This window comes from Hylaeus volcanicus, chromosome 1, assembly GCF_026283585.1.
Source record: "Hylaeus volcanicus isolate JK05 chromosome 1, UHH_iyHylVolc1.0_haploid, whole genome shotgun sequence".
Lineage (NCBI taxonomy): Eukaryota > Metazoa > Arthropoda > Insecta > Hymenoptera > Colletidae > Hylaeus > Hylaeus volcanicus.
The window spans coordinates 2,218,758-2,242,104 of record NC_071976.1 but is presented as its reverse complement, the minus strand read 5'-3'; the positions used below and the strand labels follow the sequence as shown (position 1 = coordinate 2,242,104).

Genomic DNA, 23,347 nt, shown 5'->3' with positions numbered 1-23,347 from the left:
CAGTTGATTGAAAGTTTGACAGAGCTTGATTGACTTTCGGATGATCGCGTTCAGTATTCCCGTACATTCTCTACGGGTGAAGCAATCTCGGATTCGTTTGGTTCCAGTTAATTTAGTGCCCTTTGCTTAGTTATCAATTTTACCATCTTTATGTCGGAGCGTGGAATTATACACACTTTCTACTTCCTGACGCAATCTCACAATTAGATATGGTTTATTAGAATTTTCTTAGCCGAAGATCCCTTCCATCAAACAGATTCCAACCTGCTCAGGCTTGGATCGTGACCTTAAGTGAAAATTTTAAATAAAAATCCACGAAACCTATGGAAGACAACTTCGAGCCATAATTCGAAGCTTCCTCCAGGAATCATGGTAGCGGTGGGGTATGGATCTGTGGAGCGCGCGAATGACGAAGACAATAGCAAACCTCGATGCTGAGAGAAGTGAACGTTTGGACTATCGATGGCACGCAGGGTCATAAAGGAACGCGAAACTGCAGCGAAGTGAGAGCGAGTTCGATAGGTGGCGGCCGGGCAGCCCGCTCTCCTGCATCGTGTTCGGTCTTTGGAATGCCGACGCCGCCGACGCCGACACAACAAGAACAAAACGATTCGATTCTTCGCGAAGGCCGAGTAGACTTTCGGTGGGAGCGAATTCCCGCGTCGAGCGATGGCTTCGAGACACCCACGGTCGACCAATCGGTTGGTTATCAATTTTCAGTTCTGAAGTTACTTAGATTTACCTGAACTTGCTTATCTGCTAATTTTTTAATTTCCAAGCACCGAAGTCAAATCTAAAATTCACTGTATCAAAGAGGAAAGAATTTCCATACTTTGAAAAAGTTCATAAGCTATCCAAGAAGAAACAACGATCGAACAAAAGTATGGGAATCTTTGGGGCAGCCTGTTGCCCTGCGGTATGTTGAATTTTCATAATAAATTAGATCGCGTGGTACTCAGGACTTGCGTGATCGACTGTGTGTCTCTTGGAAAACTTTGCTCGGCTTAATTTCACCTGCAGTCTAGTTGCTTACTAGTTCAGTTATCTGGTACTCGGTCACATGGTGCTCGGTGTCTATACCACTTAGCGTCAATTACAGTTAGAAATCCGTCAAGACGCCCGACTGTCAAGACTTGAGTTATGCTGTCCACCGTGTTATGGCAAGATCCTGTTACCTGCGTACAGGATGACCCAAGAGTCCTACCTGATCATTAGAAACCTGAATTGCTAACAAATTTCTTAATGGACGCTCTTTGAACCGGTAAAATTCGTGAATGTGTTATTTCAAATAATTTTAAATTCAATAAAAACGTCAATAAACACTAACAAACGTTACTTCCTCGAGAGTTCATCATTTTCTATGTATTCGTTTCCAAGCTTGAAATGAATCCTAAATAATGGATCCAATAAACGAAATAAACGAAATAAACTAAATAAACGAAAACGCAAGCGCTAAAATAATTCCGGTTTATAACCGACTGAATACACACATCTGATCCTGTGTGTCTTTGTTCTTAATTATTCAAGGAAGCGTACCGATTGCCGATGTTGCTCTTTCGGCTCAGCTTGCTTTCACTGCTCCGTCGTCGCGAAGTATTCCAATATTATGGCACGTCGACGTACGTTGGCAAAGTGCTCGGTAACTCCAAAATCCCTGTCGCCGTTATTCCTCGAAAAGGAAGTGCCTGCGAGCGCAAACAATTAACGTGGGAGGTATTAGGTTACCCTGTGAGGCCATGCCACTTACTCTTCTGCTATTAAATTATTATTATTCTACATGCAGGAGACTTTAGTGGGTTGATTCGGAATATTTCAAATTTTTTAAATACCCACATTGTAGTCCGTGTGAGAGATGCTGAGGTCTAGTTCCAAGCAGTGATGATCGCGCGCCTCTTAGACAAGATTCCCTGTGTCTACGTCGAAACAAATAGGGCAAAGGACGTATTAAAAGCCTGAAAGGACAAGGCTAACCTAATCATTCGCGTCAGGTACTTTCGTAGAAAGATACTTGGAGACAAGCGACCAAGAAAAAAGGAATAAACCCGAGCAGCGATTCTATGCCCTTGTTACACGCAGCGTAGTAAATACTCGTAGCCGTGGCATTCCACGACTGGTTACTACTACTACCGCTCCCTCCTCGCCTCTATTATCTCTTTCATTTCCCTCCCAGCATCCCTTTACAGGCCTGTGCTCGGCCATTTTGGCACCCAAAGATAAAAACATTATTTTTTAGTTCGCACTGTCAACCAGCTTTCGAGCGAAGCTAGGGTCCCCGTTTCGTCACTTGAAAGAAAACTCCAGCAGGTCGCGAACTTCGAAATCGCTCGATTTTCCTCGTGGACGACTTCGAGTATGGCTCGAAGCAGCGATTCGGCGTCGAAAGCAAAGGATACGAAGTCGGTTACACGTGAAAATGAGTTCAGCAGGTAGGGTCACGTGCTCAGACCACGCTTCACGGCTGTGAACTTTCCTTTCTTTTGATCGCCAGCTGCGCGGCATTATGCCCTCTAGTCTTTTACTCTCATCGATCGGCTGTGTCGTCAGCCCATTCAGCCACGGTCACAGCTGTCGTATCCTGATTTTTCCAGCTCGAGGAGCGCTCTGGAAAATGGGCGAGTTGCTCGAGAGCTCCTCGATGTGACTCTAAATGGAAAGAAAAAATTATTGGAAGATTGATGGGTGTCACGAGCACGTCTCAATTTTTATTCTCATTTATTTTCCTTGTATTCTCGAAGAGACGATGTTTGGTGACGCCTTCTTCTATGTTAAGACTCCTTGAGAAATTTCAGACACCACGAATCACGTTAGATCAGTCGCAATCAGTTCAAGACGAGTATCGGACGTTCTCCATTGCTCGCTTCCAATTCCCCGCGCAGGAAGCGTTTCCCGTCAAGAAATTGCCCGCTTAACGACTCCAAGGAACACACTTCAGATTACGCTTACTTTATTGTCTCAGATTGTAATGGCAATTGCGCCAAACAATGACAGGATTAACTGTAATCTACGGCTTCCCTGAGACCAGGATCGGAGTAGCACGTCTTCGAAGACGTTAACACTGCAACTTCCAAGCTACATTTTGAAAATTGTATTAAAATTACTCCGCCAAGCCTTTAAAGTTCCAAGTCCAGTTAGACTCGAGGAAATTGCACTGAAGAAAATCTGGGGTGAAAAGGGTTCCCAACGCTTTCGTCGTAATTTTGGGCGACGACTACTGAACTAGAAAATTGATTTTAAATTAATTCGACGCTCTTCTATCATTTTTAATATGTACAGTAGGTGTTCGGTGAACGTTCTCGTGATTTTTCGGAACAGGTTATTTAAAAGATCGCCAGTCAGTCGGCTGTGTTCAGCTTCTCTCCCAGTCATAAATCGCTCCGTGAGGTCGTTTAAGAAACTGAGCTTCGACCTTGGCCCACCTCGAGTTTGCAGAATGGTATTAGCAAGATTTCGGCACGTGCGTTGGAACTCTGGCCGAGCTGACTGTATCCGATCAGCCTCGACGTTTGTCTTGGTAGCCTTCCGGTCTCCTGATCGTCGTAACACCCAGCCACGAGGTCTGCTTCCTTTTGTTCCATCGAGTAACAGGCACGAGCTCGTTCATTCGATTATATTTTATTATTATATTGTCATTTGTTAACAGTTAGACGTACACCGCCTCTCAAAAGCTTAGCCATACGCTTGGGGGTATCAGGAATATTCGTAAACAACGAAATGAGAAAATAATTTTATCTGAACGTTACATTTTTATCCAGTGCACGAGTGGAATTCAGATTTAGAATTAACCGCTTCTCTACAATTTTCGGTGCAGTTTTAAAGTGTATTTTAAAGAGAGTTATATAATTGTTAATATTGAAAAATTAAACAATGTATCGAATCATCTAGAAATTTCTCCGTTCCTCGTTGGTCTAAGTTGCACGGGTTGCATCGTGTTCCATCGCGTTCTTAGACGCCCCCCCTCCCGAGGTTTTAATTGCGCGGTTAGGGGAGTCGCGAAGAAAACAGAGCGCGCAGAAGGCGGTCCTTTCGATTAAGCCCTTTGTGGAGACGGCAGATGCCGAGTGTTCGCGATTTTGCTCCAAGAAGCAGCCTTACGTGCACGCAAACGCAATAATAAGAACTGCCGGACTCGCATCCGGTCTGGCGATATTATTGTCGGTGGCCCGGGACACCCTTTCTCTTCTGCACGTCTTTGTCGCGTTAAGACTCCGCTTGGCGCTCTGTGGTTTCCTTATTCCCTTTCTTGCGACGTCCACCTTGTTCCTGTCGCCCGCCTTCAACTCCCACCTTCAACTCCCACCCTTCCCACGGGAGCGTCTTTTCCTTTTGCCTCTCCTCGATTCGTTTTTGGAGATTTTCGTCCCCTTTTCCTCGCACCCTCTCCTTCATTCGTCTCTTTGAAGGAGCCTCCTCGTCCTTGATCTTCTTCGGCGGCTGCTCTCTCGACGTCTCGTCGGAGTAGTCACAACCCTTGCAAGGGATACCTCCAGGTTTATTGTTCAAAAGTCTTTGGTACGTCTGATGATTTTCTTTAGAAACACGTGATTCGAAGTTACACCATCTCCGCTTTCCTTCGTCGAAATTTCTGTCCTAGGTCACGTATCATCCAGCTTCCAAACGTCTTGATTTTACGTCATTCTTCATCTCTTCCTCTCGATTCGTCCTCCCTCGAGACATCATTTTCCATTTCCCTCCCTTTATTGAATTCCATCCGGGACGACGCTTGCATTTTCTTCTATATTTTCTCTCTTGTTGTCCTCTCCGCGCATTTCCTGCAATTTCTTTTCCTGCGTCGCTTCCATCTATCTTGTTACGTTTGACAAGTTTTTCTTGCCCGGCATCCTCAGCGAAATCCTTCGCGTTTCCTTCCTGGTGGAATATTCTCCACGCCGCAAAAGAATTCTTCGATTCCTTCCTTGCGGAGTCCCCTGCTGTTTTTTCCGTATTTTGCGATTTCCTTTCATCCCGTCGCCTTTTTTGTTCGAGAAATATTCCTTGCCTTTGTGCACGGTACGAGAGATCTCTTACGTTGCACGCAATGCCCCCTCTTCGCGCGTTGTTTCTTCCCTTTGCTTCGCCCGCGTGCATGCTTATGTTTCCCTTCGTGTGGCGAACCGCATGATTTTATTGGGAACGGTACTTTGTAGTAGAAAAATAGGTTCAAGTGGACTCGTACCAGGAGAGCGTCGAGCAAAAGGTCCAAGGTGTTAGAGAACCACGTATCTTAGGCGTTAGAGGAGAAAGAAACTAAAATTAAACCTGACACGGGACACTTTCGAACTTAAACGATCAACATTTAACGTCCAATTATTTTTATTTATTTTTGCGTTGTACAGTCATAATAATACGTTTTCGTTACATCAAGATTACATAGAAACAGAAAAAAACATGCACCGGTTCATGCCAGCCTAGTTTATTATATACTAATGTAGAAGATTCTTTTCCAAGTTGCAAGCTCTTCCAAATAGCCCAGGAGTTAAGTAAAAAAAAATAATTTAAAAAAGGCCGCGTTGGAGCAGCAATGTACGACAGCGAGCTGAAGCTTTAAAAATTATGTTTGTTCGGTTTACATGGCGCGCGCAGCGTCGTTGGCGTCCTTTCGCTCGCGTTTGGACTTGATGACTTCCTTGACAAGCATCTGCTCGTCGGTTTTCTTCCCATGCCTCATTATGTGCCCCTGAACGACGGCTGGCGATGCCATCTTCAGATCGTAGGCCAATCCGAGATACGCGAGGAGTTCGAGATTCTTGGTGGAAATACTGAACTTCTCAGCCATTCGATAGTCCCACGGAAAGGCGTGATGGAAATTGTGCCAGCCGTCGCCCAACGTCAAAAACGAGGCTACCCACGACTCTGACGGTTTGATTCGCCTGAAACGCGAGCATAAACGAGTTCAGTCTATTCTTCCCACATAAGAGATGTCGTTGGGAGGTGTATTTACTTGTCATACGGCTTGGAGCCCCAAAGATGCGCGAAGGAGTTGATCGACCAGGTGATGTGGAGGTTGGTGACGTATTGGAGGACGTACGGCACGAAGAAGGAACACCAGAAGGTCTCGTTCCAGAAGTACATTGGCACTGCGACTGGGAACAACACGCCCACGAGGAAATAGAGCGGCAGGAAATACCTGAAATTCGGGAGAGCAGTTAGAGTTCGAGTTTTGGTGAGACTTAAGTAGAAAATTCCATGTGCGATCCTCCTATTCTCTGGACTTCTACATCTAAAATCTAAAGTCACAAAAAAGATGTAATGTCAGATGAAAAGACTGCTCCCATTCGCCCTATGGAATTTCAAATTTTTTACGTGTCGATTGATTTGCGTTCACCTGTACTGGAACATGACGAGTTTGTCAGCGCGCAAGTGGGAAACGTCGATCTCGCGTTGTTTCTTCAACACCAACGGGTGTTTCTTCATCATCAACCACCCCATGTGGCTGAAGAAGAATCCTCTGTTGGAATTGTGGGGATCCGCGTCGGTGTCGCTGTATTTGTGGTGAAGAAGATGGTCCCTTGTCCACGTGAACATGCTGTTCTGAAATCAGATAGAGCAACATTTTTACAAATTTTAGGATGTACGTAACTTGTACTAGTAAAATGGAAATAGTAGAGAAAAATGAAGAAAACTCTAGACAAATTCTGTAACTAGAAAAATTACCTGGCCAGACATGGTTTGGAAGATGATGAGAGCGACTCTGAGAGGAGGCGTCGCTTTGAAGCTCTTGTGGGTCGACCCACGATGCGCGCCAAGTCCTATCCCTTGGATAGCCAGGAAACCAACGAAGACTCCTGTAAGAAATTCGAAATTGTGCTCTGAAAATGTGGTGGTTTACAAAAATCGTGGTGGTAGATTATTTCATCGAAACTTCGTAAATATCTTTCCTTCGATCGCGAAGTTTCACTTACCCCATGCGATGGTGAGCGCTTTAGCGTGGAAAAATGCAGTGTAAATACCGATCAGCCATCCTATTTGAAGAGTAGCGTGCACAACTACGCGCATCCACAAATACGTATGCTTGTAATTCATGTCGGTGCCATATTTCTCTATGTGCACGTCTTCGTCTTCGTACGAGACATCCTTGCTCTCGTGACTAACTTCGGTCTCCATGTCTGTGGAACGCAGCTGTTATATTTTTCAAAGAAAAAGAAAGTCGAATAAAAATTTTAAATTTACTTTGCACAGATTTGTTCCTGTTAAATAGTTGTTGCACTGTTTAATTATTAATCGATATACAAAGACGGTTACCGTCCACCAAATAAATAAATAACGATACCTATCGATTGGTCGAACGACAGAGCACCGAACCGTTCCTCGAACTCGCAGATTTCCCGAATGTACTCCATTTTATATAGTTCGAGGCTCATAAATTGTATTACCGATTCATCGTTGGAAATCACCCTGACCCGCAATTAATTTAACGACGTTAGTCGTCGATATCCGCGATCGTATTCTCCTTAGTCGTTTTACGCATCGCGGAAAAACATCCGGCGAGATTTCCCTTCCAATAGCTCGCAAATTTGCATCCAATTCGTAACATAAAAATTGATCGTTGTTGCTAAATTTAATGGATTGTTTCGTCATGGTTCGTTGAACGTGGGATTTTCCTTTCAATACGTGACAAAGAAACGTGATATGATCAAGGAAAATGTACTAGACTCTTAGTAGTTTATTTATATAAGAATAATACAATAAAATAAAATAGATCGTAAAGTTCTGAAAAGGTTAAATTCCAGCACATCGAGCAGCGTTATTTTCCAGAAAGAGGCAAAGACGCCCGTTCTCGGATCGGAAGCTTTACGATCCTAGGAGCATCTGTCCGTTGGCCACCTGTCGGCAGGTGCGAAACGTACGAGCGGAGCCCGTTACCTTCGAAGTCGGTATCAATTGGCCCTTTTGTTTTCACTGGTTCTTTCCACGGGACCCCGGTTCCCGTTTTACTACGGCGTAGTACGTACGCGCGACACGCGATAGTCGGCTCTCCGGATGTTATCGACTCGAGCCAGACCATGGTGGTCCCCTCCACCCTTTCGAGTAAAACCCTTTAAGCCCGCGCCACGTAAACAGGAAGTGCCGTCCCCGCCATCTTTGCATCCTCCGACGCAGGTTACAAATAATGCTTAGAAAACACCTGCGTCTGGCACGTATCATTATCCTCGATTCTTTTTAAACGTGTAGTCCACTTCCACTTCGTCTCCCGTTTCTTGGATTTTAAAGGAGCTCTTTTTCTATATTTTTTTTTTTGTCATCCTGCTCGATCGAAACGCTTCCATCTTAGTCACGAGCCCTTTTACGCCCAGGATCGCTTGACCGATGGGGATGTTCGAGAATTTTGTTTATCATTCCTTACTTAGTACACTCATATTTTTGAAATATTACAACTTTGATAGAAAGGTACAATTTATTTTTCTCCTATATAAATTACTTTAAATGGCGAGATTAATGTTACGGTGTCCAGGTGGGATAATATTTTTCTCTCCTGCGTTTTCCAGTTACCGATTCGCAGTCGCTCGTAAACCGCTCTCCCACCGTTGATCATTTCTTCCGCGATAATTAGATGTCAGGGGGAGACTAAACAGCGTGCGAAACGAGACGAGGAGCGTGGATCGAGAACAATGCGAAATTATTAATAACCTACGGCAGAAAAAGAGCGTCGTGATGGATCGTTTACTAAGACAATATTTTGTTCTTCTTGCAGGCCGCGATACTTCAGCAGACGGCGGAGTACATATACCAGCTGGAGCAGGAGAAGACCCAGCTGTTGTCACAGAACTGTCAGTTGAAGAGATTGGTGAACCAGCACGAGGGTGGCGATGTTCCCATCAAGAAACGCAAGCCAGACAACCAAGGTAAGACTTGGAATAATTATCAAAATGAAAATATTTGTATAAATTTGTCGACGTTCGATAATGTTGGATACTCGAACATCGAATTTGGTAGTCAAGGGTAATCATTAAGGGTTGATTAAAAGCAGACGTTTAACGAAGTCTCGTATAAAAGTATAACTTAATCACTCGATTAACTCGTGGATTTGTCAAAATATTTCTATTCAAAACTAGAGATGATTGAATCTAAAATCACAGAATTAATTTTCACCCTCTGGTACTGTATAAAAATAAAAAAATAAAAACGTTAAGAGTGGTGCCAAGCTTTTCAAGCTTATAACACTTCCATGATAGCATGTTAATACACTTTTTCATTCGCGAAAAAAGCAATTCGCGGATCAGCGGGATGAACCAACCCCCAGGCCCTAATTTACCCCCGGCGATAGGAATAACTTACTTTACGCCAGTGACTCGTCTCGTCGCGGTGACTCGTCGGGGAATTTTTTAATTTGTCGACCGAAAGCAGCGCGAAGAATTAATATAGCGGAGTCGTTCGTCATTTTCGCCAGAGTAATTACATTCCTGGTGGTCGGCCCTCCCGCGCCGGATATTCCGTTCCGTTCGCGGTAGGGAAAAAAGTCGCAATCCGATCGATAGGATCGAAACTTCGTTTACTCTCCTTTAGCTCGCGGTGCCATTAAAATTTCAGGCTACCCAGTCACCCGGAAAGGGGATAGCTCCTTGCTTTAAAAATCATTACACTGGGCGTTCCCTTTGAAGTGTTGCAGACTCCTTTCTTCATAAGTATCAGGGGGGTGGCAAAGTGATTTTTACTTCCAACGTTATTTGTCGAGCAAACACATCATTAGGAAAGCTATTTGTACTTTGCTACCGTGTGAGCTTTAAAAATGAAACGAACAGAATTTTTGTGTACATGAAAAACTCACGGTAAAATCACAGAATTTTTATTTCTAGTATATAAAACTAAAAGAAAGTATTTCAAAGTGGTACCAAGGTTTTGAATATTTTTAAGTGATATCAAAGCAAAAAAGAGGCTATTCTTTGAGATTGATCAAGATTTGATAATCTGTACGAAAGTATTCGATTAATTAAATTTATATAGGGAATAATGTCCAGACTAGCATTAAACGTTGGACAAAAATTTCTTTGTTCCAGCAGGTGTTGTCGTTAGTCTACCAATGCACGTCAGCGAGAGCGGTGACGAGGGATTGGGGAGCATGTCCCCGGAACCCTTGTCGGTGATAACAGTGACCACAGAGGGACACTCCGTGGTCAACAGCGAGGTGGTGGAGCTCAGACGGCAGTTGGAAAGGGAGCGTCACACGAGGCTACATCTGGAAAAGCAGATGAGAGCTATACAAAGTCAACTGTACCCGGAAAGATTCAGGGACAATCAGCTGATCACTTATCAGCCGCACGAGGTATGTACAGCTTCACTCTACGTTACTTAAAAATCATTTGTACATCACATCGATCGCCAGATTAATAAACGATTAGAAACATCGAATAGTGTGCACTATATTCGATCTTCTTATTTTTAAATAAAAGACAACATTATCTGGATTTATTTTCTTTGACACCTTCATTTAACGAGTGACCTGGCAGTCAATGTGATAATAGCTTAACCCATTTAACTGTCGTATCAACCACACAAGCCTGACACCTAGAATCCCATGGACTCGCGTCATCCACAGATAGCTGTCAGAGTTCATCTCTAGAGCAAACCGTTTCCACCTAACCGCGAGTGTTCTGCGAATTCTGACGAGTCGTTTAATACGTTGACTGCCAGATCAGTAATCGTCAAAATTCCTTGTTTCTCTTTAAAATTCATGAATCCTCGTGATCTGTTTTCTAAAAAAAAAACCACATCCACGAACTCTGGATGATACCAAGTAGAATGAGTTTCTTTTAAATTTGACATGGAATTCAGTTTGTTCGCCGAGTTAATCATGCTCTGAAATTTTGTCGTTGCAGGTGATCGAGCACACGGACAACGTGATCGCTCAGGAGACGGAGGAAGCGGTCGCAGCGCTTCAGGTAGTGTCCGTGGTGTCCCTGCCACCGGTGGGTTCGACGCAAACAGTGGAAACGTCTAGTCCTGAACCAAGTTCGCCGCCCCTGTCGCCGCAGCCCACCGACATGGTGGCAGTGGACATCAAGGAGGAAGAAATGTGCCCAGGAAGCCCGAAGATCGTCGCGTTCAGCCAGAATCCAACGTTTGCCACCATCGAAGAGCCCACCACTGCTGACTCTTTCTCCTCCTCGAGTCGCGTCACGTACGCCTCGAGTACAGGAGACTTCAAGAACTCGTCGCCACAGTACATCACAGCCAGCCCTAGCAGGCCGTTCTCGCCTGTAGCAGAGCCCCAGCGGTTGCCCAGTGTTCTGGAGGCGGCGATAAAGGCGGAACCTAAGGTCGAAGTCGAGAGGTAAGCTTGTCAACCCATTATTCAAAGTGTTAGAGTTTCCGTGTATCAGTTAATCCGTCATATTCACCAACAAACCCTTCACCTCTTCTAAAAGGAATCAAATTAACGAAAGACCACACTAATTGCAGGTTGCCATCTCCATCGAACACTCTAGACGACGGCACGCCTCAGGGTAGGTTGTACCTGGCGAATACCTCGCGGCAGAACCTGGAGACCATCGTCGAGGCGATACGTCACCTCGAAGGGGACCATCTGTTCAGCGACGAGCCAGCGCAGGACGTGCCCTTGGCGTTGACTAACAAGCAAACGGGGAACCCAGCGGTGAAGTCCTCGACGTCGACGACCAGCCCTACGACGGCGAAGCAGCGGCTACTGCAGGCCGAGTTGTTCCAGTTCCACAGACAACAGCAGACCCAGCAGCGACCAGGCGTGATCGTGGTGAAGCACTCGTGATCGAAAGGCGCGCCGCGATCAATAAACTGAACGCGCTAAACTGCTGGCCTCTTGGGAACGAACTGGCGTCTGAGCCGCGATCGTCTCGGAACACGACGTATCATCCGAGTGTTCGTTGTTTTAAAGAGTTGAGACGATCCTTGGACAGTTCGACCCTTGGACGCTCGAGCCGCGGAAGCTCCGTTCCCCTCGATAATCGACGCTCGAGAAGGCCTCCTTGAGTTTGCCGTTGATCACCGACCTAACGGACGTCCGACGAGTCTGGGTCCGGTGTTTTCGTATGTTCCTACTGCCCGTCGTCTGCCTTCGTTTCGACCATCATCGATCCCCACTAGCGTTGGGCAGCCATCGCGATTCATTCGCGACTCCTTTTGTAATTAGCACGGTTGACGGGTCGATCGGTAATCGTGGGCCACGTTGATTCGTTTTCGTAATGTAGGTCTTCGTTGATCGTTGATTGATATTCGATTCGAAGACGAACAGCGTGGTCCTAGGTTGGTTAAGTATGTCTTGGATTTCTCTTGTAATTATTGTTCACGATTGGTAAGCTGTGGGAGACTCTTTACAGAAGATATATGCACTGTGAATCCTTCTAGCGTCGATAGAAATCAAAGAAATAATTGTTTTTATTAAACGTCTTGCTTCGAAACATCAGAGTTAACCAGGATTACCGATCACTCGGTGGATCGCCACGTTTTGCCCAGCCCTGGTACCCAAGAGCCGCGCGAGGAAACCTGTCATTGTTTGCGTTCGATGGACGGTAGATGCGGTCGGGTGGATCTTGATCCAGCTACGATTGGATCACGACTGTGGATCGAGCGAGATCTCGAAACGAAGGTGGAGCCATGTCGAAGCTCGACGAAAGGATCCTCGCCCCACCGAGTCGTCGAAACGTCTCCCAGCACCCTGCCCCTTTTACTTCTTCTTGTAAATACCACCGATATACATATTATCCCTTCGAGGTGTCGACGAATTCTCTGAATCTCGAACGATTCTCCAATCCTGCTGCGCATCCCGGTTCGAATCATCTCGGTCTCCCTCTTGTTCACCCATCCCCCGTTTCATATATATCCCCCCTTTCTCACCCTTCCTCCATTACTCCTCTTCGCGAATCGAGACAGCGAAGCGGGCGTTTTTCCCCTCGTCGCGTACACGAGGCAGGATTTTCATTTTTCTAGACTTAAGCGACTTGCTACCACAATAATAATATTAATATTAAATAATAATAATATTCCTAGATGATTAAGGCTGCGTACGATGTATTGTACCGATGTATACATGCATACACACGGTATATACGTATATACACGCATATCGATCCTCCAGTGTATATACATGTATGTGTATATATATGTGTATTCGTGTATATGTAGATATATATAATGGACATATTATATATATATATATTATATATATATTATACATAAAATCTTATTTACGTTCTTTTTTTACATTGTTACGAGAATTAAATGAAAAAACAAAAAGATTGAAAAGTATACACTTGACGACGCTAGGCGATGATTCACTATTCACGCGACGCGCATGACTTTTTTTTCTCGACATTCAACACACCGGGGGTTACCATTTCGAACGTTGCTACAATGAGAGAATGGAACGATTCAAACGAACAAGAATACAGTTAATAATACATACATACATAATTACATACACAACGCGACTAAAACCGAGACACACATGTGTTATGCATTGCTTAATATTTGACACACATTAATATGCACCGATGGCCGATGGACGTCTGATCGGAGTTTCGCATAACGGAGTGACCTTTTCGAGGACGAATTTTATTTCTCGTATCGCTCGAGAGACCGCGGACTGAAATTCCGTTTAATCTGTGCCAAATATCGAGTATCCAGACTTTTGTTCCTTCGTAGACGCCTAATACCAGCGACAATGGCGGATCGAAGCTGAGGGTCGTTCCCTCCCCTGTAGGATATAACCTCAAAGATGGGTAAACTAGATGAAAATTAGAACGAGTGGAAAACGAACCACCTTTTGATCGGTAATCGATGAACCATGACACAGTCATTTATTTAAAACATACACTCCATACATTTTCTGAGAAACCTTTTCCCGCAAGACTTTTCTAGTCTTTTCCAGCCCAGAATTCCCTACTCGCGTGCAGCTACGGATGTTTCAGAATTTTTTTCGTGTCCTTCGAGGGAAGGAACGATCGATCCTCGGATCGACCCATGTCGCGGGTGGGACAGAACACGTTTCCGATTCCGTTCCCACGCATACGCGATGGATATACAACTCTGTTTTATGTTAACACGAGCTCGCATTCACCACCACCACCACCACCATCATTATCATCATATTTTTCAATTTATCCTTTTCGTCCGATTCGAATTCCGACGATGTCGATTTTTAAAGGACTGATAATCACCGATAATCCGATAGACCAATTCTTACAAGCGTTATAATATCGCACGCGACAGAATTCTTTCCAAGGAGAACTGACGTCGAACGAAAGCGCGACAACCGACGTCGTGCTTTTGGAAACGACCCACTAGCATATGCCTACGCGATGGATTTATCTTTAGGTACTCGTTTTTAAGTATGTACGTAAGAGAGTTGAGCGAGACGCCAGGCATAAACGACCGATAAAACAAGGTGTATGGTTAAGCAAAAAAAAAAAAAGCAACCTTTAGTTAACGTTTAGCGGTTAGATTACGTAGGAATTGTTAGCCGAGATACACGATGAAATACAACAAAACCAAGTTATTAATATTGTCTATCGGTATGATAAATGTGAACGCTAATCCGTAACTTGTACTGTGTGTATATACTATTTAGCGATGTTGCATACGTTATACACGTGATTACCTAAACAGAGCGTACGACGTTGAAGGGATTATGCTTGCGAATGTTTAAACAAAGCAAACAAAAGAAAAAAAAAAGAAGTAATGAGAAACGAGAAACCGATCGCTTTCTCGCGCCTGGCTCGAACCCTTTTCTATCGCGCGTTCATCGTTTTTCTACGACTTTCGACTATTTCGACCCGTTTTTTCAACCCCCTAGCAACGTTTCGCGACGCTGAGGAATCCTTGGGGGCGATCATTTGTATTCTGTGTCGCGGTAGGCGCGAGAAGGCGAACGCTACGAACCTAAGATCCGCGATGAAAGTGTAATTAACGTCTTAGATGTTTTTGGAGGAATCCCTCGCTGGGACAGAGACGGGCTAAACTCTCATTCGAAGGAACCGTTTCGAATAACGTAGCTGGAATTGTGTAAAAATCGAGTAAAACTTAGAGTTTGTATCATAGGACGAAATTATATTTCACGGTGAACGAATAAAAGCTTGTGTCTTCATGACTCGTTCGATGGAATAATTATTTGGTGGATTAAAATTACAATCTGGACTGTATAATGAAATTATAGCTGAACGTTGATCCATATTCAATTCAAAAATATTCATATTGTTCGAATAATGCTGTTCGATTGAACGAAATTTGCGAATGAATCACAGAGGCTTTTATTCGTCATTAATTATTCGAATCTTTCGCCCATCTCTGCCCGAGGGTGGCACGTACAACGGCATCTCGACGTGGATGTTAGCGCGAGGACGCACGAGGGCCTAAGAAGTCAAAACACGAGATTCTTCGGGCGTTCCCGTCTTCTTTTACGTTTTCCCCTTTTTCTTACTTTTCCAAACGAATCTCGCTGCCTTTCTTTCGCGAACGATCAACATCCCCTTCTAGGGTTGCCAACTGGATCACATATAAAACAAGCTCGTAATAAATTTCCAATTTTACTAGGTAAGCATAATCTTTAGCGAATAAATAAATAATGGATAAATGATTTACCTTGGACTAGCTACCAATATCATTTATTTATTCGTTAGAAATTAGCCTTGCCTTTTATTTTCCACTTCGATTATTCCTAAAAAATAAAACACCCCAAATTTTTGCTATAATAAAGTACAAAGAGCTGAAAGGATTGTTGGCAATCCTAATTCCTAGCGTTTCACCTTCGTTTAGAGTCAGTCGTCGCGTGTATGCGCGCGCTCGAATCTCTGTTTATTTTGCTCCGAATACGCCATGTTTCTTACACAATCGTATCACACTGTCAGTTTTGGTTTTTCGTTGATCGTTTAACCCTGTGCCACTCTGACGTCGCACACCTATATCGCTTCTTGGCGTTCGCAGCAACGCAACTAAACGAAATTAAATTTAACCAGCCTTTTTACGTTTGCATTTCTGAAAAACACTTCGATGATTACGCAACTCTTGAGACATAGTTGTTTTCGTATCGTTTCACAATGAAATTTATGCAACAAAAACCAGATCGACGTACGTTCAGTCACTGTCAATGCCAAGAAGCGGTATACCTATATTTTAAAAGTCTGATTTCAGTTTTATTTTTTTTTTTTTTTATTTTTCTTAGCAATGGGTGCCATTGTAGCTCCGCAGCAATATGGCCACCGACCAGAACAGTTGTTAATTACAATTTCTGACATTGTGGATACAATGTTGAATGGTTCTTTTTATTAAAATCTATTCTTCAATTAATATTCCGTTGTCAATGTTCACCGATGTCCTATTGTGTAATTGTTTTCATAGACGAATGATCATTTGAATTATAAGAGTTTAACGTATTCTTTGCCACGATTCATTTTAGAGGAACTTACCCATTGCTAATATTTACGAAAGCTTTCAAAGTACACGTGACACGAAGATGCAAAAATTGAATGCATCGTTGACCTGGTTAAATATTTCTTTTTCGCTATTTTAAAGGATACTTTATGTGAAGCATTAACCTTGCTTGCATATTCCACGATCGTTCACAGTGATTGACGTGATAACAACTGCAAGCCAAAGATCAACCAGTGATTTCTCACTCGATGTGCACGATTGTTGGATGATTGCAAGATTCGCGAAGACGTTGAACTACGTCATTGCCTCTCAGCTTCAATTTTAAGAGAGCTGGGTGCTTTCGGACACCGATGTACCTTACGCGTAAATGTCTCGTGGCAAGGAACGTGTTGGCACGTTTCACGTGTTCGAGCGCTTCCATAAATGTTTGTGGACGAGCGCGTACAATGTATACGAGAATGTTGCGCGCATACATCGCGTATAAGTAAGAAAATAAACAAGCAAGCAGACCCACGCGTATTTACACGGTTTACTTTAGCGAGCGTTTAGGAGGGGGGGGGGGGGGAAAGAGAACCTAATAGCTCGTTCAACCCGAGCAGATCTCGTTTTCTCGCGAGCTGTTCGTTCTGAATGTCTTTACTCGATTTTTTGATCCTCTATAGACATCTACACACCGAAATTCCTTACAAACATGCGTACGTTCAATGTAAACACTACTACACTTGACGCAAACAGGTTCAAACGCATCTACACTCATCGCATTCGCACAGAAACGCGTCCACGTCCTGCTCAAACACGTCCAAACACAAATCCATTCGATACGAACATGTAAAAACGCGTCAGAACATTTATATACTTCGCAAACGTACTCGAACGTGGGTGCGGTCGACACGAACACGTATTCATCACAATCGTACACAGACACAAGCACACTCGACACAGACAGGTCTAAATTTGGCACAAACACATCCAAACCAGACACTTGCGCGCGCACAGCCGGTTTCTGTTCCTTACGTTCGCGAAGAGAAGACGTCGAAACGAAGTCCTCAGGGACGATAAGAACGCGTAGAGACTGTAACTTCGTGACCTGGTGCGTGGGCGGCTCAATCACGCGTCTCATCCCTATACGCCGTGAAGTCAATTCGCACGGGAACACGTTGACGTGTATTCAAAGTCGACGACTGCGTTTCACAGAAAGAAAATAATAAAATTATTCCTTTGCACAGTCTCGATCGAGCTATCGTTTACTATGCGTCTCGACTCTTCGTTGAAGATAAATGTTTGGAGCACGGACATGTTGGAATTCAATTTACCGAATTAATATATGCAAAAGGATTTACTAAATTAATGTGTAAAAAGACGTAACGACCCCTTTAGAATTCTTACGATGTTACTGTTAAATTTTCGAAATTAACGTATGAAAAGAATTTACTATATTATGCGATAATGTATTAAAAAATGTAACGATATCGTTAGGATTCTTTTTATATGTTAACTCGGTGAGGTTGCGACATTATCGGGTCTAAAGATGACTCTGCAACGAAACGTCGAAAACGTATGGCTAAGAATTAATTACTTTCTTTAAAGGATGAAGTAAAATTTATAGAGTTCAAGTCCAAGGAGAATACACGTCAGCGTCGATCGTCTCGTACGTGGTGATCGCGAATCTTTTTTACGAGTTTCTAAAATAACGACTGAGTCATAGGAACACAATTGCGTTTTGATTGCTTCGAGCAATTACGAGCAATTACGCGAGCAACTTGTCCTCCCTCCGATTCCCATACAGAGACGGGCAAAATCTTATCCAAACAAGCGTTCTCGAGCAACGAAGAAAAGACAAACACTTTTTTATTCGTTGCTCGTCGAATAAATATTTGAATTAGCGAATGAAAGATTTCACATTAAACGAACAAAATTTTAACTATTCCGTAAATTCGACGAAAATTTTGCACGTCTCTGTTCGCAATTTCTTATCGATCTCTTTGCATGCCACGTACGGTCGGATGGTTTGAACAAGAAGAGTTAAAAAGACACAAAAAAGCAAAAAAAAAAAGGAATATATAATAATATAGAAAGAGAGAAATGAAACTAGGCCGAAGAAACGACGGATTTATCGAATGGTGTTTTCAATTCGTGACGACAGGTTCTATACACCGTGTTTCGCGTCAATTTTTAGAAAGAAAAGTAAACGATGAACTAATGGGAAATTTTTCGAACTCACCGCTACGTAATTCGACGTTTCCGACGCTCCATTGAAGAATGAAATATGATTAAACAAAAAATAAAAAAAGACCCTTGTCACCCCCGCGATAACGACGCCCGATCGGGGCGAGTTTCTTTTTTTATCGTTGACTATATATAAATTATATATACATATATAGAAATATATACGCGAAAACAATGGCTCCTATAACTTCTTTACAGTTTCGTTAAGAAAGAGGATAAAAATGGGAGAACTAATGGTTCACGCGAAGAATCACGGCTAGTTGCTAAAGAAACGCTAATTAAAGAGAGAAAATGTGTGTGCGTGTGCGAGTGAGCGTATGTGTATCAGAGATGGGCAAATCTCTTATCCGAATTCAAACTTCGAATAACGAACTCGATGGAATAAACGTTGAGAATAAATCGCTATAGTTTATAACTATCGTGTATTAACGAACAATGAGTCCCTCAGAAGCCAAACCAACTGTTTCTTCTTTATTTAATATTTACGTATACTTACTGATATGATTATTAAAAAATAAACTGTGAATCGGGAGAGAGGCTCTTCCACCACCGATAAAATTAAATTTTGCCCATCTCTGGGGGTGTATCGCGAAACACCGAAAGGGAAGCAGCGAACGACGAGGCGGAAGACGAAGACGAAGAATCCTTTTAATGTTTAGGCGAGCGTGGCTGTGCGGATATCGAGCGACTATAAATTAATTAGATGACAAGTTTACTGTTAAAACTAACTCGACTTGTAACCCTTACGCGGCAAATGGCGACCGAAAGCTGCGCTTCTCGTTCGTCCGTGGCGCGAATGGACGACTGACTTTCCGATAAGATCGGGGGACCCTCGGTCCGCTTTCTTCATTCCCAAGAACGTCAGGGACTCGTGATTATCCTGATCTCAGAGGTGGAGCAAAATTCTAGTCGACATCGAAATAACGAACGGTTAAACTAATCGATGAGAATATCGGAAAGTGAAAGAATTTAGTTTTGCCAATGAAAAGAGTATTACACAATTATTTATTCATTAATGATCGAGTATAAAAATTAGGATTTTTATTATGAAATGATATCGCGTATTCTGTTCGAGAAATAGAAATTATCAGAATAAAATTTTGCCATCTCTGCCTGACGTGACACGGAGAACGCGAAGCTGTTCCACGCGGTTTGCAGGTCCATCCAGTTCCGACGACGACGAGACCGAATATTAATTAGGCTATTCCTAAAAGTATTGCGCATTTTGCAAGGGAAGAACCTTATCTGTCGTCTTCTGATTTTTATGTGATTCTGTAGGGTGGTGCGGAGAAGGCTATGAAAATGGTAGATGGACAGACTGGTTCCTTTCTTTGTTATTCACTCCTCTTCCTGTTGTTTTTAAACCGTCTATCGAAATAAAGTATACGTATCGATACATTGTTGTGAACCTCTCTTTGCGCTGAGTACGAGAATTGATCTTGCGTTTTCGTTGCTCGTTTCCTTTAGTTTCAGGCTAAGAAAAAGTTAAGTTTTAAAAATCTCGATAATTCTGTTTTTTTTTTCTTTTTTCTAGAAATTATTATTTATTCAGTCGAATGGTTGAACATGCATACGTGAAGATGTAAAATTTAGACATCGTAGAGATCATAAATGTAGAGTGATTTCTAAATTAGAGCGATCTGTAAATTAAAGCTTAAAAAATGCGCAATATTTTGTGGGAGACACCGATAGCTCGATAGAGAAGCGGCCGCTGTGTGCCTCGGCTAAGGTGACGAAATTAATTGACCGATTGCTCCGTATTCTATTTTTCTATGGCATCGTGCTTTCGGTCGCCACAAGCCCGAGGGAAAGACACTGGATAAGGCACTGTGGTGTCCGAGCTACGGAGCTCAACTTGGACTCTGCTGACCGTAAGTCGTAGAATTAATTAAAACGTGCGACAGTCGAACAAAATAAAAAAGGGTGCGCCGAGATACGCGACAGGTATCGCAGAAATTGGGAACCTTTCGGATTTGGAAGTTACTTTACCTATTTCTCGTGTAAGCACGTCAAATCACGAGGGGAGGGGAAAAATTGCAAAACTTCGATGAAGTTGATCGATTTATATAGTCGACTGTCGGTACGCGGTCCTTAGACAGGTTCCCCATGCCTGGTCTAACGATGAGTGATAGAAATCGAGGAAAAAATGTCTAGATAGCGCGTAAAGGTAATTAGCGGAACGGTTGATTAGGTTTTAGCGAGAAGGTTCCGGAAGAAATGCATTTCGTTTCGCGAACAGAACTGAAGTAGCATTTAGAATTGGTCTTCGTTCAACGTTTGATTAGCCCCGTGTCTGTGTGCACCTGCGTGCGTGTATGTGTATGCTCGACGAGAAATACAGTTCTTTTTCCTCTTCATTACGAAGTCAGACTGTCGAAATCATCCGGAATTGAATCGTGCCAGTCGTCGGAACAGGGTTGGGCATTATCGCGTCGATTACCAATGAACGATTAATTATACGAAAACGCGCGACACACTTCGTGTTTATTCTAGTCCAGAAAAAAAAGCTAGAGTATATAAAAGAAATAAAAATTGAATTATTCGAATCGAGTAATCGCCGCAAAAGTAATTTTTTCATTAGCGATCGATTATTCGAACGAAATTTTGCCCACCTCTGGCTCGTATCCTTTTCGATGAACGTTTCTTTCCAACGAGGAGAGCTACTTTAATCACTGAAGTATTAAAAGCGACGTAAAATAATCTAATAACGTTTAAGGAAACCAGAGGTATCCCAAAGTCGGTTTAGATAGAATTAGTTTGGAAAATGAGACAGGGAGAAAACAAGATGGACGGATGAGAAAGAAAAAGAACGCGCGCGTGTGTGTCACTGTAAGCGAAAATGGCGTACTCTAAGCGTAATTATTGTAAGCAAACAAAAAAAAAAAGAAGCGAAATACACCGACTGCACCGAAACGACTCGAGCGAACCACGAGACACGTTGTACTTCGTTTACGCTCGATTAACTTTTATAAGCGATCAACGAACTCTTCCAAATTTACCAGCAACAAGACTCGTCGCGTCACGATATTTTGTAAACAGTTTCGTTTAGCCCTTCCAATGATTAGACGTGACTGTACAATAGAACTCCATTTGTTCTACATATAACTGGATGGTGAAACTGGAATTGACAAATAGTTTGGATAATAAGAGCCCGCCAAATGTTTGAATAACGGTTCGAATAAACGGAGTTCTACTGCGCTCGTTACATCGAAGGGATTGGACGATGAAAAATGTGTTCTAGGAGGTATAACGAGAGACTGAATAGTAGAAGAAAACACGAGGAGCGACGACACGAATCGAAAAGGAATTTTCGGTTGGTCGTTGCTCCGAAACCAAACGTGATCGACGAGCTCTCGCAGCTAACGACGATCCGCGAGGAGTCGAACCGCGAATTACGATTACACGGTTCGCTCGAGTCGATAGAATTAAGTTGTATTTAGTTACTACATCGACGGATAGTAAACACGTTTTGGAGGAAGATCGGGGCGGATGTTTCGTGCAATGACTTCAAAGCAGAGGTGGGGAAAATTGTCGTCTAGATAAAAAAAAAAACAATTCAAATAATGAATAAGAAACGAATGTTCATCACTCGTTGAATGAGAATGAAATTTTGAATGTAAATTTTTAAAAAGATTGTAAGTATTTAATCGAATAAATCGCGTCGATTTTATTCGTTATTCGAATGAAATTTTGCCCGTCTCTGTTTGGTCGTATCTAACGAGACACTGAAGATATATACGTAAACGAAGAAGAACGGAGGAAAATGTGCGGCTAAATGTTAGAGGAATTATTAGACGTGTCGTTGGTCGATATTTACGAGCAGGTTTTTATTTCGTTCGAGTTTCTTACCGCTTGAAAGTTCAAAGTTCAAAATCACGCCAAGTTCAAGACCACCCAACTTTGGTCCTCTGGAGTTTCTATCTTCAGAATTGAACGACGGAACGGTGACGATGGTATCCTTAGAAATAAAGAATCGCTCGTATCGATCGATGGCAGATGTGACGATTTTTCTCGGCGACGTAGCATTTATACAAATCATTTTGATTAAACGTTAGAAAAAAGAAGGCGAGAGCAAGGGAGTCGATACTCGCGAGAAAAACGACTCGACGTTGCGAGGAATACTATTCGAGACGATACGTTCTCTCGTCGGGATAACGTATTGTGCATATATGAAAGATAATTTATTATATTAAATAGCGTATTATTGTATAGACGGCGATGAAACGTTGCACCGCGTCGATCAGCAATAAAATCGTCGCGAGATGATTGCTCTCGGAATAAAGAAAGCGAACGATAGATAGAAATAGGAAAAACGGAAAAAAAAAAAAGAAAACGAAGCGCGAAACGGAGGATGCATGATAGTTGTACGGAGACAAGTTGAAAAAAAAAATGAGTGCAATGTTTTATTGTTACAAAAAAAAAAAAAATAATTCCACTGGGCGCGATGCACGGAACGCGCTCCACGCGAGCAGTCACCTTCGAGAAAAGAAGTCTTCGTAACTATTTGCGTATTGCTTTATTGTTATACGAATACATTGTAAACGGTACGTTAAGATTAAAGGTAACGAGAATATTAAACTGACGGTGCCCATCGATTTCATTGCGCCCCCTCGATACGATCACGTGTATTTTATCCATTTACGCAAGGCGCGAGGCGAGATCTCGTCGAACAACTTTTGGGTTCTGAACTGAAGGGAATCGACTCTTTCGCTAGTATTAGGTGGAATCTTTCTGATAAGTTAATCGATTAATTGTCTTGTTCGTGTATTTATTTAGGGAATCGTTC

General features: G+C 42.9%; 2 protein-coding genes across 6 annotated transcripts in view; one reads left to right on the top strand and one right to left on the bottom strand.

Annotated features, from left to right (window-relative positions):
- The window catches only part of LOC128883091 (helix-loop-helix protein 11), a 134,594-nt gene extending 111,700 nt beyond the window's left edge, over nt 1–22,894 (top strand). For 3 of the 4 annotated variants that reach the window (XM_054135103.1, XM_054135108.1, XM_054135121.1), the window contains 4 exons: nt 8,690–8,840; nt 9,993–10,258; nt 10,812–11,266; nt 11,395–22,894. In XM_054135103.1, the coding sequence (XP_053991078.1) occupies nt 8,690–8,840; nt 9,993–10,258; nt 10,812–11,266; nt 11,395–11,719 (1,197 nt within the window). In that variant the 3' untranslated portion in view covers nt 11,720–22,894. The remainder of the gene's footprint in view (nt 1–8,689; nt 8,841–9,992; nt 10,259–10,811; nt 11,267–11,394) is intronic. The other variant, XM_054135113.1, reaches the window with a different exon arrangement.
- On the bottom strand, nt 5,342–7,087 carry LOC128883118 (acyl-CoA desaturase 1-like). 2 transcript variants are annotated; one of them, XM_054135130.1, is made up of 4 exons: nt 6,652–7,043; nt 6,323–6,528; nt 5,939–6,124; nt 5,342–5,867 (listed from the first exon to the last, which is right to left on the bottom strand). In XM_054135130.1, exons 1-4 carry the CDS (start codon nt 6,661–6,663, stop codon nt 5,564–5,566), a joined length of 708 nt encoding a protein of 235 aa, XP_053991105.1. In that variant the 5' UTR covers nt 6,664–7,043; the 3' UTR covers nt 5,342–5,563. The 2 variants fall into 2 exon arrangements, with proteins under 2 accessions (XP_053991105.1, XP_053991108.1); XM_054135133.1 differs by having other exon boundaries at nt 5,740–6,124; nt 6,652–6,782; nt 6,900–7,087.
- Nucleotides 22,895–23,347: the final 453 nt, after the last annotated feature.

Excerpts from the sequence above, each read along its gene's own strand:
- LOC128883118 (XM_054135130.1), bottom strand. Across the intron at positions 6,125-6,322 it reads CTCGTCATGTTCCAGTACAG|GTATTTCCTGCCGCTCTATT; the intron begins GTGAACGCAAAT and ends CCCGAATTTCAG. Across the intron at positions 5,868-5,938 it reads GGCTCCAAGCCGTATGACAA|GCGAATCAAACCGTCAGAGT; the intron begins GTAAATACACCT and ends CTCGCGTTTCAG.